Raw genomic sequence first — 22,021 nt, forward strand, 5'->3', positions numbered from 1 at the left:
ACAAAAGTGTCTCAAAGGACTGCACAGGATTACAATTACACCATTACCTGATCTTAAACCAACCTGCGGGCAAGGAAAAACTCAAAACCTCAGCATGAGGAAAAAAGAAACCTTAAAATCAAAAGCTTGCAGTTCGAAGAACAAAAGTCAGTTTTTAAAACCGTTTGATTTCAAACTGTTAAGAATGATGAATAATGTCAGACCTACGATACGCAGGCTGCACCCGCCCCGTTGAATGATTTAATCTGGCCTGCCATAAAGCTCTGAGTATGCCAAAAATGACTCTGAAAAAGTCTCTAGGCCATTTCTATCAGAGGTTATTATTTTTTAATACATGCAAATCAAACGTTCACTCTGGTCAGATATATTCCCAGCTTGAGTAAGCCCAGCCTAGTAGTTTGATTTGATTCAGTCTAATCCTAGGGTCCATGCACTGCTAAAACTTTTATTTTGTATTAATTTTCTATTCATTTCAAACCAGTAGGACAATAAGGCAAAAATTATACATGTTTTCATAGCTTCCACATGAGTTGTATAGCATGGGGAGTTGCTTCATGGGTAAAACTACATCAACTCAAAAGTTTAAAGAAACCAGTTAACACATTCAATGCTAATAATGAAAATCATTTGTTCCCGTTGTTTGTAAATAAATGCTCAGAAAAGATACCTTGACACCTGTGATTATCATATGTAGGGTAATGAATATTAAAGACTAATAATGAAAAAATAAGTTATGCTAAAAAAATAAAATAACATTATTTTTAATGATCAAGCCTGACTGAGAACAGAAAGCCAAGATTGGGCCACATCCATAGTTTACAGAGATACAAATGTTTACAGGATATTTGTTTGTTTGCCTTTCCCTAAAAAATGTTAGGTTTATTAATAAATTTATGTCTCTACTGACTGAGCACTGTGCCTGGTTTTGGATTTTAATTTTTTGTACAAATCTGTAGTATGTTCAATAACATATGTATTTTTAATTTTACCCAATTTTCTTGGGATTATTATCATTTTTGATATAAATAAATAAACTCCTGGCTAAATATAAGAAAATGATTGTTAGCCAATTATTTGACTAATCATTTCTATAGTCGGTGACTCGTGACTTTTAACTTATATAAAGCCAGACATTTCTCACAAAAGGGGAGTGCGGGAGGTGCCAGCCAATTGTTGCCATTTTGACTCATTTTAGACATAGGATATAAAAAGCTTTTACCCTTGTCTTTATTTAGGGGAAAAGTGTGTTTCTAAACTTTACCATGGTTTAGTAAACAATAGATGAACATTACTAAGCTTCATTTGTTTCCTAGAAAACTTCAGAGGAAAAAGCCTTTTGGGAAAGGATGCATTTCATGCAGAACTTTCACTTCAGTGATTCTTTTTTTTCTGTATTTGTGATAACTTCAATATGTAAACAATGCTTACCATAAACACAAGGGGACTTTCCTTGCAACTTTGAAAACATTTCAGCGCACAGTTTCGGTCACTCAAGGGTCGCCTACACACTCTCAAACTGTAGCTAGAGGAAGCAACACAAGAAAGTGGGGGCTCCCTGATAAGTGGACGAAGATGTGATCAAAGCCATTTAAGCCGTCTAGTGGTATTTTGTCATATTTATCTATATTTCATGTTGACAATATCCGTGTATTACTTGTTATGGCAACATCCATTGCAACCTGGTCATCTTGGAAGGGGGATTACCTCATGTGCGGTCCGGTCCCCCTTCTCAAGGTTTCTTCATTTTCTCCATGTTGAGGTTTTTGAGTTTTTTCTTGCCCTCATGTAGGTTTTAGATCAGGCGATGGTGTAATAATAGTCTGTAGTTTGCAATGGTCTGTGCAGCCCTTTGAGACTCTTTGTGATTAAGGGCTATACAAATAAACATGACTTGACTTAATGAAATTCTCAGAAGCTTGATACTTGATCAGCAGCACCAAAGCCTTTATATTCGTTTTTTTTTAATGCAACAAAAATATTTTTTTACGTTTTGTCACTTAGGGACAATGCTTATTAAAACATATTTTTGGGGTTTTGGCACTGAATTACTTAAAATAGTCGTTAGTTGCAGACCTAGAAGGGAGTAGTTAAAAGGACCAATTACAAGGCAGAAGCTCAAAGATTTTTTAACTGCAAACATCATAAGGAATATGAATTGATCTCTTCGTATTGGTCCCAAGGTTGCCCTGGCAACTGCCGTGTCCTTTCATTTGCCAATGTTAGCTTTAAGTCTCTGCCATACAAGCGCAAATGCATTCACCCTGCTCTCAGTCTGCTTTCCCCTCCCCCCTTTCTGGTTGCATGTCCTGCTCGCATTGACAGGCTTTTGTTTGAGGCCTGACTCGGGGAGCATATGGCAGGTGCCCCCTCGGCCCTCGGTTCTTCCCCACCCCGAGCTCGGAGGAGAAAAGCGTGCAGTCGACTCCACAGAATGCTCTTTTTTGTTTGCGGTTTGGGATTCAATTTCAGTGTGCCGAATCGAAATGTTTGCATTCATGAAGAAAATGCTGGATTTGATTCCAGTTGCATGAAATGAAGTACCGTATTTTCCGCACTATGAGGCGCACTGAATTATAAAGCACACACCCCAAAAATAGCATTTTGTTATTTAGTTTTCATATACGAGGCACACTGGAATATAAAACACGGAATTGAGACTACAGTAAGAGCTCCCGTGTCGATCCATGTATAACCGTTAGGCTCTTTTTTCAGTTACGGTATATATTAGTGCAATGATTGTTCCGTCAACTAAGTCTCGCTGACCATAATCGCAAAACATTGTATTCAACGGGAATCAGACCAGGGTTGTTGCTTTAAGAGCTTGACACTTAAGCACTAGACCACCAGATAACAGATGACATACAAAAAGGCATTGGATTTGATCTCATTATCACAGTTTTTACTCCTTGTGTCAGACACACGGATTTGCATAGAGCATTTTGTTCCGTGTCCTGACAGGTTAAACCAGGGGTCTCCAACCTTTTTTAATCCGAGAGCTACTGTTTGTTACTAATTAGAACATACTGTTTGTTACTAATTAGAACAAAGGGCACCTATTTTGATCTGCATTTCTCATACAAAAACTTATCACGTTATTACTATGTATTACCAGGTTTATAATTGTTTTAATGGTTGACCTAGTCTATGTGACCCTTATGCCATTTTTTTGATTATAAAATCACAATGACCGATCACTGGTGTGCTATTTTTTAGAACAGGTCGGCGAAACCTCATCTGTCCTTAGGGGGCACTCTGGGCACCATGTTGGTGACCCCTGGGTTAAACAGTCTCTCCACTTCATCTGTGCATCATTAATGTTATGGTTTAGTATGTATACGTATGTAAAAAAGCTTTAATAGTATTTTGTTGAAAGACTTTGTTCTCTCCATTCACTAACATTTGTTTCTGGCAACATTTAAAGTCCTGTGATATTGAGATAAACTCAAATGCCTCTTCATATGCCTTCAATACCACAGTTTGTCTAGCGGGGTAAAGTGTTGCCGCTCTCATCGCCACAACCGAGGTGGAATCCCATGGCAAACGAAGTTTTGTGATTATGGTCAGCATACTATCCTCTCTCTTGTGTGGGACCTACTAAAGTTTTTTTTATTTTCCTTGGGCTGAGGTTTTTAGTGTTTCCTCGCCTGCATGCAGTTTTCAGATCAGGGGACGTTGCAGTCCTTTGAGACGTTTTATGATTAAGGGCTATATAAATGTTAATTGACACCTATACATACTGTATGCATTTCCAATCTTATCGACTATATTCTATCGTAGATAAGGCAAGCTCTCGGTGCACATTTAAATTTGTGGCAAAATTGGGGTTTTAAGATGCCCCTTATAATCAGGAAAATACAGTGATTTGGGTTTTGTGGCTCATACTAATATTTTTGCGATTGATACCTGCCACCTACAGCCCATATGAGATACACATGTAAAACTTTATTGATTTATAGCCATCTAAAAATAAAAAATCAATTGCAAAATATGTTTAACATTGATGAATCATTTAGACACCATTCTGATTAGGAATTCCGGAAAATTATTTGTATTTTCGTTTCCTAAAAGCATTCACACATTTTTACTCTCTTTCATAATAGAAGTATGATTAACTTTTTGTGTTCTTTGTTGCATGCAAACTTGATTTAAAATTCAGGTTCACACTTTTGGGTGAGGTTTGAGGTTTTTGAGTTTTTCCTTGCCCTCATGTAGGTTTTAGATCAGGGGATGGAGAAATAATAGTCTGTGGTTGGCAATAATCTGGTCTGTGCAGCCCTTGAGACGCATTGTTATTAAGGGCTATACAGATAAACATGACTTGACTTGAGTCAAGTTTGAGATCTGTGTATTTCATTTTTAGCTGGGCAAATAAGGTGGTGAAGTTGGTTTTTTTTGGCCTGATGCCATCGTTTTGCTTCTTTTATGTAGCACAGTGAAAAAAATAAATTGACTGGAATGTAACCTTGCTCAATGTATGAACTTTTTTTAATCCTTATTTTATATTAACGTGTTTCTCTACTAAAAAAATGCATCAGATCATTATCAAAATGCTTAAAATGACTGGTATAGCAGATAAGTTTATAAAATTTAAAATTGATTTACAGAGTAATCAAACCAATATTCTAATATTAAAATAATTATTTTTGCATCTTTGATATACATTTATTCCAAAGAATGTGTCATGCTTAACTAAAAACTATTTTAAATTGATAAGAAACGGAAACCAGACTGTGTAGGTGCGACGCACATACTGCGAAAGTGTAATCATTCCAGGACATCACAGCCTGTAGAAAAAAAGTAAGATTCCTCAGGGGTGTTTGAGGAAAAATACCATAATCGCTAAATAAATGTTTCCAACAGCCAATAATGCTTATTCCCATCGGCGCCTGAAACTCAGACTATAATCTTATTTCAGCAAAAGAAGCTCGCCTATTAACAAACATCCACCCACAAGGACACAATGGAGTAACGGGATTAAGATGCAACAAATGGGGGAGCACAAAGGAGGTAGAGATTAATTACCCAAAACATTTACAAGACTGAATGAGAGGAGCTGTCCCGACTCCATCTGACGGCAGGAGGCAGTGTGACGGTTGGGCCAGATTCAGAGGCAACAGATAACGTTAAGTCAACACAAAATCCAACACCCTGTTTACCTTCATCAATCAAGACTACCAGGTAGTTGGCAGTGGAGCAAAGAAGAGTGAGTCCATCAAAACATTCCATTAAAAAGGACAGACTCAGATTGCCCCGGTCAACAGACTCGGATTTCCCCGACAATATCTAAAAGTACTCCCAAAGCACTTAATTCATATCCAACTGTCTTTGTCGTATTGTAATAAATCCTACCAAATAAAGACGCATGGTAAATCCTGCCTAAGCATCTTTACTTGCAAGTCGCAAAAAAAAAAAAAAAAAACACAACTGCACCTTCCCAAGTTATTGGGTCCCATTCCAGACACCAACATTAGCCAGAGGTTGTGGTGTAGAAGACCAAAAAACTCAGCTCAGTTCCACAGCTAACAGAAAGAAATACGGACACTCCCCTACGTACGACCATTCGAAAAACAGTAGATACGAACATTATTTTCAGGAAGTCGAAAAATGTCTGGACAATGCTGTAGGTTAGATATTGAATTGTGCACCTTTTTCCAAGTACAGGACAGTACTGTAGTGCTTCTTTCCACCGCTACCGGCGTGTGGCGCTGTGAGAGGTCAGCATCCAACCCGAAGAAAAAATCCAGCTTCTACTTCCTAGTTCGTGTGCAAACATACAACGTGTACTGTATCTCTAGCGCGCTAAGGACTTGAAGTTTTTATTGTTTAATATCTCGTGCATCCATTCAATATGGTTGGTGTAAAGTATAAAGAAGAGGCAAGCCGTTTCTTTTTAAATGAAAGTGGAATAAAAAAAGCTTGACGGGGTTGAGAAAATTGTCTGATCGCTTTTTTTTCGTCCACTTTTTCCACGGAGGAGGAAGTCGCCTAACTCTTGAAGCTCATCTCCCAAAAGTAAGTTAAACTTTATCTTTATAGAGCATATTCTTTTATGAAATGTTTATTTTTAGCACAAAACAATATAGGTTACTTGTACAAGCCTTAAACATACTTATATAAACCTTAAAAACACGAAACTTACGAACGATCGTCCAGAACCTATTCACGAACGATCGTCTTGTTCGTAAGTAGGGCAGCATCTTTAGTATAATTTTTGCAGAAAGATTTTAATTGTTTTACACTTGTTTGGCAGGATCGTGAATGCATGTTGAACTCTTGGGGTTAAAAAAAAAGTGCCATTTAATTTTGTCAATAGTCAACGTCAATCTGTCAATTTACTCTTCCCTCACATGTCAACACATTTCAACTACCGAACCCCTATGTTTAATTGTAACCAGTATTAAAAAAATATGTATACGAGGTAGAGGTAAGAGCAGGCCTACAAAATCCAGCTTGACCCTACCCGTGCGTATAAAATCCCGAACCCGCCCAAGTCTGACCGATTAACTTGATTTGAGGGAGAAAACCCGAGGTTAACCCGAATTTTCACATTTATTCGTGAGGAGGAAGGGTGATTTTAGCAGTCTCTGACAAGAACCAATAGGCAAAAAAATAGTGCTCAAATAATATACACAGTTGATGTAAGTGCATGATAATTAATAAGTTGTATTTTAGATGTTATTTTGAAAGGCAAATTACAAACAAACAAAAATTGGGAACAGTGTTTTTCAGTGTTTTTTTACGCGCTTTTCTTGTGGAAAATCTGACTTTGTCCTAACCTCACCCAGTAAATTGAGTTTGAGACACAAGCTGATTCCATGTCCAAATTCATGCACTTTTAAAGGCTTTCAGAGCCAATTTCTCCAGTAAAATAAAGAAAAATATACTTATGTAAACATAGCAACTACTTCAAGCATTTACAAGCAATTCACCCATAAATCAAGCACTTTTCCATCCTTGAAAACACAGTACTAAAATTCAAAGCATTTTCATGGATTTCAAGCAGCCGCATGAACCCTATATATATGAAACACTTTTCTTAGTTCATGCCTTGGACCACTATAAGAGTGGTGGACCAAGAATGGCATGAGTCATAGTCCACCATAACTCAGGTCTATGAGAGCTTGAGTTGAAACATAGCAGCTAGTGAGAACAATTGTGATAACACTAATTATACAAATTCTAAATCTGTGTGGGGACTTACTGGCTAAAAGCAAACAGGAGAGGGCGATGACATAAAGCTGCTTGACGGCCACGTCGTAATGGTCCATGAAAAGGTCCAGCAGGTAAACGGCAAGGTGGCGCGCCGTAGGACACAACTGGTAGCGATTGCTCAGGATGGCTAGCAAGTCTGCAAAGTAGCGACGCATGCCGATCTGCGGTGAGTGTGCTCGGTAAGCGGGCAACTTCAACTCCTGGACAAGAGAGCGAAGGGAAAAAAAAACGTGTAAATGACAAGGTAGTGTTTGCAGGAGGGATCGTAGACCATTTTCATGGCCAAAGTCAAACACTTTTTAAGGACTTTCAAAGACAATTTCCCATTTTCCTCAGTACCATTAAAAGAGATAATCCTGCCTCAAGATCCACATATATATCTGATTTACCGTACATTTGCCTTTTTTAATCTTGCATCAAGACATATGATCTTTGGATCTTCAGTAAAATGCAAATATATTTGCGGAACTGAACAGTACCTGTGAAAATATACAGTAGATGTTGGGTAAAAATTATATGTAGCCTACATTTTTGGAAGTTCCTTCCGTAACCATTTACTACTGGGAGAGGCTTTCATTTTTTGGCATGGCGCCTAATAAATGCCGAGAACTGATATGTTCTCCTAATACACTTTTCATAATTCCCCGTTTAGGTGTAGCATGCACTTGTCCTCTGGGTGCTACGCGTAGGTGTAATGACACTTCATAGGACAATGTCCTACAAACTAATAACAGCTGCTGTTAATCACAAAAGAAGAAGAAATGTCATGACAAACTGAAGCCATCAGAGGGCAGTGTCGGCTTTATTTTTAGGCAGACTTGTTGAGAAACATGGCAACTGTTTAAAGCATTTCACCCAAAATTGAAGCACTTTTCAATCCTTGAAACACAATAATTTAAGCGTTTTCAAAGATTTTAAGCACCCGTACTAACCTTGCGGCAGGTTGTATAGGAAGCAACAGAAGAGGGATGGGGCGGGGGAATAAAATGCACAACAATGCTTTTGTCAACTGCCTAAAGCAGGGGTCGGGAACCTTTTTGACTCAAAGAGCCATAAAAGCAAAATATATTAATTTTATTTTGGGAAAGAGCCACACCATATATTATGAGACAAATTTACTAAATTGCTAAACCCGCGCCCCAGACAAAAGCTTAGTCTTCAGCACATTTATTTTTGACGATTTGATAAAAATTATGAAAAGAGAATAATGCCAGAGCCCGTGTCCCAAAATCAACAAACATACCACTTTAAACTTGTGTCTTTCTTGCAATTATTCAAGATCGGTTAAACTCATTTTGACCCTTTTTTTTCATACATATTGGTTTCAAAACCAGATGTAAGCAGTTATTTTGTAAAAACGTCACAACATTCTGCAAACAGGGAGCCTGATGTGCTTATCTATGGCGCAGACGGCGTAGGGCGAGAGATGGGAGGGAGTGCTTGCACTTTTTGCATAGCTCCACCCATCCCTCCCACTCACCCAATCAAAAAACTAAGATCTCTTCCGGTGTTTTGGCGTATTTACAGTGTGTTCTGTGGATTCATCATAAGGTATCTGAACACTGAAGACAGATAATATAGTGAGGTTTTATATAACGGATTCTTTAGCGATGTACAGCCAGAACAAGTTTTTTTTTTTTTTTTTCGTGTGACACCTTGACTATAAATTGTAGTGAAAAACGTGCCCTATATATTCTGCCAAGCACTATTACAAAGTCAGCTTTGGTCTGTCTTTGTGTGTATCTAAACAGGCATAGTAGTTTACGTGTTGGACGAGATGGAGAAAATTTGCATGCAATCAAATTTGTCTCCGGGCCACAGGTATTCATAGAAAGAGCCATATATGGCTCGCGAGCCATAGGTTCCCGACCCCTGGCCTAAAGCTTTTGTTTGTGGCTTTTTAGTTAGGCACAGCACAAAAAAAAAACATCAACCACGAGTAAACAAAAGGAACATGAGAATATTTGCCCCCGAAAAACAGTTGTGCAATACAATAATGTAATACATACAAATTTGCCTAAAGGGAGTAGGCTGAAGCCGAAGCTTTAAAGTCCTTACCCCTATTCCATTTATTCTTTGCAGGGATGACATATTTAAAATAAAAACAAGAAAACAAAACCTTTCCCCCAAAAAGGGATATTAAAAAAACGAATAAATTACATTTCAAACTTACAATATTATTGCTAGTGACTCCTATAACATAGAATAACCAAAGAAACTCTCCAGAGAAGCCCTGTTTGGTTATAACACCCACAAAATGTTGCACATATAGGAACTTGGATATTGTGAAAAATAACCCAAAATTGATACTGGACAAAATTCACTAATTGAGATTAGTTAATCCAGGTTCTTTTGTTACTTTGCCGAAGCAAAACCAAAAAAATGATTTAAAGTTGCCAACAAAATGGTGTCGTTTTCTTTTAATGCCACAAAATTCTCTTCAATTGTTTTGTTGTTGAGATGAAAATGATAACCTTTTCACGCAAAAAAAAATTCTTAAAAATTGGTATTGTTTAATCCAACCCTCCCAAACTGAGAAGTTCTATCTTAAAGCTACAAAAACTATGTCGTCATTTATTTATAAAAGTCAAGTCATTTAATACAAAAAAAAAACAACTAAAATAAGTCTTTTGTCCCAAATAAGTTTAAATAAATTAGGGTTTTTTTATGTAACACACACAAAGAAACCTTATACTGTGCAGCTTTGTGATAAAAACTCCCTAAAAAGATTGTAATGTTTATACTGGGTTTGTAGGCCTTTTTCATGGTAAAACTCAAAGCACTTGCAAAACCAATTTTTTAACTTCCCCAGCCATCTTGGTCTCCTCCCCTGTCCCCTTCGGCGTGACCGGAAGGGGGCGATCACACTTCACATGACATACTAATACTAATTCAGCTGCCATTATTCACGAGGGAAGAAATTCAATGGTGAAACAAAGCAACCAGTGCAGCCACGTCGGTGTCATTTTTAAGCAGACTTGATTTATTTTTCGTAATTTAATGTTTGGTCAATCGTGTCAGACTGACGTAAAATATGGCAACAATTTCAAGCATTTTACAAGCAATTCACCCAAAATGCAAGCACTTTTCAAACCATGAAAACATAACATTAAAATTAAAGCATATCAAGGATTTCAAGTACCCGTACAAACCCTGTTTATAGGAGCCTAAAAATGTTACTTTTATGATATGATACAACCACCATGCCTGAAAAACAAAAAGGTAATTTAGTCTTAGAACCCCAAAGATATGTACAGACTAACCCCATGTTATCCAAGTAGTTGCTTGTTCTATTTTTATTTATACTTTTACTTTTTTTAGGGTGTTTTGACTCAAGTGATTTAAGAAAGGATGACGCAGCGGCTGTGTGGTTTGCACGTCATCCCCACAATGCACAGGTCCAGAGTTCAATTCCAGCTACCAGCCTCCCCGTGCGGAGTTTGCATGTTCTCTAATGCCTGTGTGGGTTACTTCCAGGTACCAAAGGTATGCATGATTGATAATTGACAATTGGTGACTCCAAATTGTCGCTAGGTATGAATGAATCATAATTGTGTGAGTGAATGGTAGTATTTATCTGTGTGTCATGTGACTGGCTGGCAACCAGTTCAAGGTGTCCTCTGCCCATTGCCAGAGATGGCTCGGAAGGCTTCAGCACCATTGTGACTATGCTGAGGAAAAGCAGCGCAGAAAATGGATGGATTGATTTAAGAGAGTGTGTCAAGTCAAGTCAGTTGTTTTTTTCTTTATTTATACATCTAAAAGGGCTGCACAGACCACCATTATGACATCTCCTGATTTGAAACCCACATGAAGGCAAGGAAAACCTAAAAAACTTGAAAAAAAAGCAGGAAACCTGAAGAAGGGGTGACCCAGAGTGCCAACTCATATTGGTTTAGGTTATTTCTCCCACATTGCAGCAAGGAGAAGCTAATTTGGGTCAATGAAACTGTATTGTTGTTTGTGTGGTGGGATATGTTGGGGGGAGGGGGTTCTCAGAGATTGAAGAGCAGAGGGGATTAGATTTCACCTCTAGCACATCTCCTTTTCATGTCCAATTAGTTGCGTGAGTTTCAAAGTGGAAGGAAGATCCTCAAGGAGCATTAGCATTGAATCAGTCTCAGCGTCTCCGCGCTCAACCAAAAGAAAAACAAAGTGAAGATGCGCAGCCCCCCGGTATGTCTGTCTTCCCCCTTGAGTATTTAAAGGGCATTTTATTTTTTGCGCACAGCAAACTCAAAGAGGAGCACATGCTCACCAAAACTACCGCTTTAGCTGATAGACTACACCTTTTTTCCTTTTAAAACCGCCAACCAATTTTATCTTTTAAAATGTACTGCTATTTCAACAACAACAAAAAATATTGACTCGAGATTAGCTTTTTAAATCGACGGCTGCTTTATTTTGAAGCGAGGCTAAGTCTTTGTGCGTGAATAAACTGCTCCTGACGATCGCACTAGAGTTTAAGCTTGCATAAGTTTGCCACTTCTCGTTTTAAACAAGCCTGTGCTTATTTTTTTTATTTTTTTTTTCATTTTCTGGAGACAGATTGCGTTTTCTAAGTAAAAATAGTGTGCACAATGGAAACTACCACTTTTAATGACAAAAAGTTGGTGAGTATGTGAATGAGTTACAATTGGGGCTCTCCTTAAAAACTTTAAATGTAAATACTTTTTTTTATTAAGTATGTGTCAACAATGCCCAACTGAGTTTAAAGGGCCTTTAAATATATTTATTTTATTTTACTTTTGTCATTGGTGTTCTGGCCACAAATGCATTACGCTGAAACGAAGGAGTCAGGGGTGATATCACGCGCTTGATAGAGGTTTTCCATCATTGTAGGAGAAAAAAGGCGAAATGAAGAGAACGACTGCAACTCGAACCCAAAAAAAGGACGAGTTTATTACAAGTGCGTCTAAGAATTTCACATACTTGCACGGGCAACAAAAAGATCTGTAATTATAATTAGACGGATAATGACGTCAGAAAGTAGAATATTTTTGAAGTTAAGGACACTAACGTTAAGTAATGTCATTGGTTATATAATTAAAGTATTCCAATATTTTGGGTACCCAAGTCAAACTCGATAATTTCAGGTTTGTTCAGTCAATATTCATTAAATATTTGTTGACTATTTTTCAGGAACACCATTTAAAACGTTGCCTTGTCAAATTCAACAGAAAAATCCAAACATGGCTAGGATATTGTATTTAAAGCGAATATCAAATATCGCGATTTTTTTTTTTTTTTAAAAGAAAAAACGGAATACTCTAATTTCAATTTTTAAAGGACACCTCAAACCATGCATCACTTTTGAACAACAACAAAAACTCTTTACTTGAGTATAGTATTTTATTCTTCGTCTGCTTCATTTTGAAATGGGACAGATTGTGTTTCTCGCATTGAAACGGAGTGTGCTATAAAATCTACCATATTTTGATGTCAAGAGGTTTGCAACACCAAATTGACCAAGTGCTTAGCGAAAGAAAAATATTTTTCTATATTCTGTTATAAATGGGTGAAAAACAAAAGCTTTTGAGTTGGAATTATGAGGAGATTTGAGACATTTTGAGTAATCCTATTGGAATTTGTGAAGGGTCCACTATATGGGGAAAAAACATTAGGAGCAAGCATGAGTTAAGCCGAATACAAATTATAAATGAACATACACTTTCGTTCAAAAATTTGGGGTCACTTAGAAATGTCCTTATTTTTTAGGAAAAGCACTGTTTTTTTTCAAGGAAAATAACACAAAGCTAATTCGAAATACAGCCCATATAATATGCATTAACGTAGATGTTATTTTCTAATCTCCATAAATGTATCCAAAACTGGCTCCATCCAGAGTAGAAAGAGAACTGGGAAGTCTCACTACAAAACAAAGAAAAGAGGACAAGCACATTACAGAGTATAGTTTGAGGAATAGAGGCCTCAACTAGCAGCCTGGTAAATAGAATGCGCATAACACCAGTGTCAACATCTAGAGTGAGGAGGCAACTCAGAGATGTGGCCTTTCAAGGCAGAGTGACAAAGAAAAAACTATATCTGCGACTGGCCCAATAAAAAAAGAAAGATTAATATGGGGGAAAGAACACAGACATTTGACAACTGATTTGGTAAATACACATGTGACTTTTACATGAAAAATAGATAACTGTCTGGGTAACCCCAAACGTTCAAATTGTTGTGTAAATTTCAAAAGAGGAATACGTTGGATGGCAGGATAACATGAACTTCTATTGCTGCCTATCTCAAATAGAACAAAAAACCAAACAGATCCTTGGAGCAACTTTTTAATTAACGGAATCCAAAAATAAACACTCTTCACATAGCACCCCTACACCCACAAATCCACATAAAGAAACCCCACCCCCTTGTGCCAGAATCCACCGTACCAACCAGTTACCCCCAAACTCTCCTCCCACTTCTTCGACTATTGCCTTCCTCCCGTCCATCTGTCTGTCTGTCTGGGGGTACAAGACTTGCGGAATTGAGGTGGGTGTTCCAGGAGGAGGGACGAAAAGGGGGCTGAGGGTGGGGGTCAAAGTCTTAGAGGGGTCTCGGAGGGGGAGCAGGAGGTGCCTTTGTGGGGGGGGGACCTGCACCGTAATTAAAGATTCCACAGCTGCTTGTGGCTTATTTGCATGTCTGATAATTTGCCACATGCTCGGCGGTGCCGCCATCTCCCACATCGGTGGACATTAGCATAAAAGTCGGGGCAGTTTGTGAGGAAAATCAGCATCATGAAGGAAACCGGAATGTTGCATGACTTTAATGATCCAGGTTCCAATAAACAGTGGTACCTCTTTGTGCGAACACCTCTAAACAGGAGTATTTCGGTATACCAGTTTCTCTTAAGAAACTAAGTCTTGCTTGCTCAACAAAGGAAAATCCAGTTCATGAGCAGTCCCAGAGGCTACCACCGGACACCGTTCACGACTGCTCGTGACCGCTTACGCCAGCATCAACTCGTCCAGTTTGCACATGCAAACTACTACAGCCCAAAAAATTAAAAACATGCTGTAAAAAACATTTCCATTTAAATTTACAGTAACTTATATTTTAAATGTACAGTAAGTGCTTACATATCAACAGCAGTCTTTCGATCTCATATTTGTCAACATCCACCAATTGCTCCACCTATTAAGGGTTGCAATTGCCTTTATTAAGCAATAATCTACCCTACAAACACAACGCAGCACCTATTTCCACACAGAAAGACAGACTATGTAGAATACGGCGACAATATTAGCATCTACGATGACGTTGTTGTCTGCTACCGGTGACCGAGACGACCCGAAGAAGAGCTCGGTCTTTTAAAAATAAAAATAAAAACGGCTAAAAATTGTCATATAGCGTACACAATGGGAAATGAACAAATATTGTATAACATATGGGGAAAATGTATAAGTTGACACGCATGTGATCTCCATGACTCTTCCTTGCAAACTGCTCAACTAATCAACATTGTAGGAAATAAATGGCATCTATTTTGTTTGTAATGGGTCAAACTATAGAAAAATTGAATATTTAAATTTTAAGTAATCACGTCATCTACAATGGAAAATTAAAATCTAAAATTATTTTTTGTTTGAAAACTGTAATTGAGCAAACCTGTTTTTTTTAAATCTAACAGAAAAATAGGGATTCATTTGACAACCAATTACAATATTTTTCAGTGTACGCGCATTTTTTTAACCTAAAAAGAACCAGTTTGGGTGCACGTTTTATACAAGGTTTTATGGTAGTATATATTTCTGTATTTGTGCAATGAATGATCCGTGGAGAAATATCACTGACGACAATCGTAAAACATGGGATGCAATGGGAATTATACTCGGGTCGTGGCAGTGCCTAATCTTAACCACTAAACCAGCGGTGATATAGCTAACATAAAAATAAAGGCATTGGTTTTTCTCATTATCACAGTATTTTTATTCAGGTAACAGAGACAAAGGTTAGAAAATGGAGAAAACTGTAAGTTGTCCCGAAAGATGTAAATAAACGCAAAAAAAGCACACCAAGGGAAACAACTCTTTGGTGTATCTGATGATGAATCGAACTTTGAAGGATATTAAATACATACATTGTAATAAGTTTTTGTGTTCATAGTTTACGTTATCAATAAACTATTTTAACCATGGCCGGACATACTAAACAAGGTGTCGCTTATGTTTGGTTTGAGTTGAGAAAAATTGAAACAAGCCTTTTTAACCAGACTTTTAATTAAAAAGAATTAGGGGTACGCGTAGTTTTCGATTAGTCATTACAGATCTAATTTGCAAACGAATGCTGTTCAAATGAGTAAGATGTAAATCTCAAAACTAAAACATGTCTTCACTTTTTCTGAAGACAGTGTCATTAAATTATTTTCAGCCGAAGTGAAGACTTGTGAAATAGCGTGCTTTCAAAATAGACGCAAGGGAACCTGTGTCTCACACACGGGTTTAACGACATTTTGTCTTCCATACCCTCTTGTATGCATACGACGGTTCTTTACAATAAGGGCTGCAACGATTAGTCGACTTTGTCGTCAAAAAGAGATCATGGAAAGAGTCAACAATGATTTAAATCGTTGACTAGACACGTTTTTCCAACAGAGTGAGGCATCTTAAATGATTATAATCTCTGCTAAGAGAGGCTCATGCGTAATAGCATCTCTGTCCGTAACATAAAAATGACAATGTACCGAAACTACTAAAGTTTGGGAGTATCTTAGCCTAGATACGGCCAATAGCACTGCGCGATTTTGGAAAAAAAAAAAAGTAATTGCGATTTTTCAGACCTAAATTGAGATTTCGATGCGATTTTGAGAACGTAAACATGGTGACATGCAAACATAACTTGAAATCACGTACTTAGAGACAGAGTATTGGACTGTTGCAAAATATCAACTATAGATACACAAATAAAAACTGAAATGTATGCAGTCCGAAGAACAGACGTCAGCAGATAAAATGTTAAAAAATGCAAACTTCCGCGATTGAAACCATTTGATTTCAAACTGTTTGGAATTGTTGAGTACCTTCCTTCTACATTGGTTGGGTTAAGTGAGGGAGCTGGGAATCCCCTCCTAAGTACCAATCTACCAGAAAGAGTGAAGAATGTGAGCGTGTTCTTGACTTTAGCCACCTCTCACCAGGGGGATATGGCTCCGGTATAATCACAGTACATACAGTACATACCCTCATTACCGACTTTGCAGTTGACTGCTAAATGTACCACACAAAATGCACATATTTGTTTTTTTTTAACTGTTCTACTGCTGCTCATTGTTTTAAAAGGATAAAAAGACATTTTAAATGATTTTAATTTATTAATTATTTGTCTCTAAAAGAATGGACAGAGGTTTATTTCTGCTAAATTATTATTCGACTTATTGTTTCCATAGTCTGTGACTAGCAATCAAAATTGTTGTTAGTTGCAGCCCTACTCATTGATTTTATTATGTTTTATCTGTGGTTTTAAAGCATTTTAAAAACCAAATTTTTAATTTTCAATGTCTTTTCTTCTATGTTTTAACTGTAATTGTGTTTTTCTCTTTGCCATTTCTGTAAAGCACTTTGAATTGCCTATAATTGTCCTATACAAATAAACTTGCCTTGCCATGCCTTGCCTACTCTGCAGCCATAGCGGCTTAACGCAAAAGATCCCGGGCGCGATATCTCGGACAGTACCATTTATTTGCAGCTCGCCGGCTGACAGCTCACTATGAATCGCACCCAGTGTTTCTGAATTGAGAATTGTGCGACAGAACATCTACTTTTGCGCTGACATTTATGAATTGCGAATACGGACGGCTTCATTTTAATTAAGACATGCAGGATATCTGAAATAGTCATATATCATTTTGGGACAGTGCAATGTTGGCGTGGGCTTCAAGGTGCCAGTCAAGAGACAGATGAGTCCATTAAAGTGGCACAGGGGAAGAAATATGACCGCAATTAAGCTTAATTACGACATCCACGATGAATGAGCCTCAACTCATCCGTTTTATCCCGTTTAAACCGTTTTGAATACACAATTAGATTATGTGATTTTTTTACCTCGGACGATCAAGAATCCTCAAGATTTTCCTCTTCTCAACAGTAACATTTTTTTTTTCATTGACTTTCTTTTAAAAGACTGATCCCCCTTATTTAAATTAAAAACATACATTTCACTTAGCAACATTGATCACAAAGTTTCCTAAATTCCTAATATTGTTCAGATAATCAGTGTATAACTTTCAAGAATTTCTTAACAGTGATTGACTGTTTTATAGTCTTGTTAAAGGGACAGTTTGTATTATTTGATCATCATATGGTGTAGTGCAACATAATTTTCCATTTATATTTCCTTATTGTTAACGTTTCAGCTTTTTTGTGGGGATGGGGGGCGGATAATAAAAAAATAAATAAAAACGTAGTGTTATTTCCGAGATGCAACTAACAGCATTGCACAAAGGAATAGTGTGTTATATTGGACCACCAAATGGTCAAAACTTAAAACAAGTACGAAAAAGCGCAAGTAAGAATACAAAGTACAGCGACTCAAATAGACCAAAACCCATTTGACTCATTTTTACTCATAAAGTAAGCCTCAGTTTTGTAGAATAAGTGCTATTTTCTCAATCTACAATTATTTAAAACACATGTTTATATGATAGTTCATGTAAAGAGTAGGTTTGGGCATTTCCAGAAATGGCCATTTGGAGATGACCAGTTTACAACACTAAAACTTTTGCAAATGGGTATTTTACTTTGGCCATTTTTTTTAGACATTTTGAATGAGTTGTAAATGTTTGACTTCTCTTTCCAGAAGTCAAACAATGATTGTTTTCACATGCGCGCAATAATGGTGCATAAAAATAGATCCAAAGTTGCATTTGCGCACTTTATTTTCAGCTCTAATTTGTATACACATCCAAAGATGCTGGCCGAGAGTGGGGTGAATCAAAACCACAGCGCTAACTGCTGTATTGGGAGTCATTTTACGAGTCTGTTTATTTGCAAACAGAAATTATGTGGCGAAACGGATGGATTACGACAGGGAACGTACAACGAAGCAGAAATGCTTTTAGGCGCATTTTTTTTTCATTTCTCAATAGCGTGTGTTTAGGAGTAAATCATTTACACAGTTGGATTCACTGGACGGTCCTGGAAGTAACGACTCCATGCTTACTTAAATTCAGCCCCATTGATGACTGCAAGGGGTCCTAATCGGTAAGCTACACAGACTTCTTGTTTCAGACTGATCGTGATGTTTTTGTGATGAGTAGATTTTGAAATGGCCGGCATATCTTGGATCCCAAGAAAGAGTTTAAGCTCTCGGAACATTAAAGGGTTAACGAGTGCTTATTATGATCTTCTAAGATCATTTGCAAGAATTTTACCTAATCTACATTAATTTGTGGATAAATCAAGGTTGTTTATTCTTATAATCATCAGGCTACAAGGCTATACATGTTGTATTCAGGTGTATTCAGGTGCCGAAAAGATAAAAGGCGCTAGGCAAGGTGAGCTTACCTTGATGCGGAGGGACTGATGAATGTCTGCAGCCAGCTGTCCTTTCCACCATTGCAACTCCCTTTCCATCTTTTCCCATCCAGAGGAGACTTGCAGGATCTGTTTGGACCTGCAAACACACATATTCCAAAACGTCAAATGTCAAGTTTGCATGGGATAACTGGGTTACAGTTACGCCCGGTTCGACATGGGGGCATTCCAAGGGGTACGGGACCTTAAAGAGGGAGCATTATAGTTTAATCATTGAAATAATGGTATTATTTCAGGAAAATAGAGGCCCTGTACATAAATGTATATTCAGAATGCTAATCATTTTTTAGTATAAGTTAATATAAGTTATTAATTGATGAGGGACCGTGTGTATTATCTGACCACTAAATGTCGCTATATTGTGTCACGCAACCAAAAACGAGTACTAAAATACAAAAGGGAGAACACAAACTGTGAAGATGTATGGTGAAACAAGCAATGGTTTTCTTTTAGTTTCTGCCTGACCTTTTATGATTTTTTTTGTTTTTTGGATAACCGAAGAGGAAAGATGGTGGAAAAATATGTCAGCTACCTAGAGTCTAGGTAAAGCTCATAGGATATAAAGAAATGAAAATGTCTCGACTGATGAGTAAAATTTTTAAAAGCATGTTAGTATAACAGTTCATACATTTTTGAGCCTCACTTAAATGGAGCTGACATAATTGTCCACCATCTTGCTGCTACGGGTACCCTGGCAAAAAATTACAAAATGTTCATTTTAGTCTCTTAGAGTCACCATTTTATATATTTTTGTGCTTGTTGCGTGACAATACAGCATCATCAAGTGGTCTAATAATAAACACTGTCCCTTAGAACCTGCAAGTCAGGTGTAGAATTGTGGTAGAAATGTTTTTGTTGTTGACTTTCTTCACATTAACAGTCATTGGATGCTATTGTTCAGACTCACAATGACTTTACCTGGGACCTTTGTATATAAGCCCGGCCCACAGGTGTACAACTTTAACATTCTGCAAAATGTTGGCTGAACAACACTTTTAAAATTATATATTTGTGTTTAATACTTGATCAAACAATCAATATTTTCTGACAACAAATACAACTACCTCCAATGTGGTTCTAAAGGGGCACCACATTGGAGACCGCCGGTATAGAGATTTTTGGAAATATATCTATCCATTGTCCAGTATCAAGCCATCCATCCATCCATTATCTGCACCACTTATCCTCAGTAAGGTCGCTGGAGCCCATCCCAGCTATCTTCGGGCAGTGGGCAGGGGACACCCTTAATTGGTTGCCAGCCAGTTGCAGGGCACACAGGGACAGACAATTCACTAGCTCATTCACATCTAGGGACAATTTGGACCGGCCAATCAACCTGACATGCATGTTTTTGGAATGTGGGAGGAACCCGGAGTGCCCCGAGGAAACCCACAAAAGCACGGGGAGAACATGCAAACTCCACACAGGAGGTTCGATCTCATGACCTCAGAACTGTGCTGCACACACGGTAACCACTGCGCCGCCGTGCTGCCTGTGGAAATACAATTAAGAGCAATATAGAATAGCTTATCCTATTACAGAAAAAGCTATTGAGAAAAGAATTGTGCATAAAAGTTAATAAATCTTAAAATTTGAAGATATAAGGGAAACTTAAATCCCTATTATTAGTATACAAAGCAAGCAAGCGCCAACACATTTTGTAAATTAATGATTGATGTTTTTTGTGCCGTGTCTAAATGAAAAATCAATAAACAAACAAAAAAAAAGTACAGACGTTTCAAATAAAAAATTGTAACTTTCTTTTTCGGTATCATGTTTTGTCATTTTATCACTTTAGTAGCCTGCCCTACATATTATTACCACGGATGACAAGGGATCTTTTCTAAGCAGAACAGAATTATTCACAAACAGTGGGCAAAAAAAAAATGATTTTCATGTTTGGCACTGAATTTGTTAACTGTTTTTTTAACAAATGAGTGAAATCAGTTTTACATGTAAAACAATTCAGTACAAATATAAACAAACTATTGAGGGAGCTATGAATTAAAAAAAAAATACTTGCCCTAATTGTCATACTGCTTTGAAATAAACAAAAACAAATACAAGAGTTTTAGCAGTGAACAGGCAATAACGTCAAACTCCTAGGCTGGGTTTTATGTTTACTGCCCTCTAGCAGCAGGAAGGAGCATTTGGTCTGTATTTATTTATTTAAATAAAATCATAACTTTTGATATAAATGATCTAAAGACTTGCTTTTTTTAAACATACTCACATATTTACAGCTGGTCTGATTAAATAATACAACAGGCCGGATTTCTGTGCTTTTCAAAATCTGGGTCTCACAGGGTTAAATCGTTATTACGTGTTTATCGTTTAATGTCATATAAAAATGTTCACTTCGTTAATATCGATGACAATAAAAGACAATTCTTAAATGTAAATGGTTGCATTTATATAGCGCTTTTCAAGTCACTAAAGACGTTCCAAAGCGCTTTACAAGTGCTTCACATGTACCCATATTTAGAATAACCCAATCAATGTAAAATAAAACCATTTTGCTCAATTATGCATGGTACGTTTGATTGATTAGAATACCCCTGCATAATATTGGTGATTAAATAAACTATTAATGCCAGATTATTTTTAAAACCCCAATGACAAAACAGTACACCACTGGGATACACAACCCTGTTTAAAGACATTTTCGCTTTAAAGTGTGGAATATTTTTGACCCTCACTATACCACATCAAGAACCAGTTATTTCACAAGCTCTAAAATGTTTAAAATTCAAGTTTTGCATTGATTCATATGACAAAGTGCCTAAGAGCCTATAAAATGCTTGACTAGTTATTGGTCGATGTCATACAAAATGCTATTGGTTCGCCTCATGGTATTATGAAAATGTTTATAAACAATTGGCTGAATTACCTCCCACAATGGCTTCCTCTCCTTTCAGGTCAGAATGTTGTCTGCTTTGTCAGTGATACAATACTGATTTCTTTGCTAGCTATGGGTCCTAAGACGTGCAGTGATGGTAGCGAGTAAAACATAATAACCATAGAAAATAAATAGAAAAGGGGCACATGAATAGCTACCCTTGCTAAGTTGCATGGCCGTAACCAATCAAAAATCGGGATATTAATAAAAATACGTAGGTGGAGGAAATCTTATAAAGGGAAAACCATCCTCATCGGTGGAAGCTTTAAAATCATCACGAAATAAAAACGTTAGGAACCACTTTATTATATCATACGTGAGTCTTTGAAGTATATACTGTCAGCACTTCATCAAAGGATGTCAAAACGTCCCA

The 22,021-nt window shown here is 37.3% G+C and overlaps 1 protein-coding gene across 3 annotated transcripts in view; it reads right to left on the reverse strand.

Moving 5' to 3' along the window:
- ccnjl (cyclin J-like) overlaps positions 1-22,021 on the reverse strand; it is a 47,810-nt gene that overhangs the window by 25,203 nt on the left and 586 nt on the right. Inside the window, exons 1-3 of one of the 3 annotated variants that reach the window (XM_088343336.1) lie at positions 21,640-21,881; positions 18,720-18,828; positions 7,202-7,412 (exon numbers count right to left, since the gene is read on the reverse strand). In XM_088343336.1, the coding sequence (XP_088199462.1) occupies positions 7,202-7,412; positions 18,720-18,788 (280 nt within the window). In that variant the 5' untranslated portion in view covers positions 18,789-18,828; positions 21,640-21,881. Of the gene's footprint in view, positions 1-1,428; positions 1,508-7,201; positions 7,413-18,719; positions 18,829-21,639; positions 21,882-22,021 lie in introns of those variants that run through there. The other 2 variants (XM_088343335.1, XM_088343337.1) reach the window with 2 other exon arrangements.

Source organism: Urocampus carinirostris, chromosome 9 (assembly GCF_059441175.1).
Source record: "Urocampus carinirostris isolate Australia breed hairy pipefish chromosome 9, RoL_Ucar_1.0, whole genome shotgun sequence".
In the NCBI taxonomy this organism is placed as follows: Eukaryota; Metazoa; Chordata; class Actinopteri; order Syngnathiformes; family Syngnathidae; genus Urocampus; species Urocampus carinirostris.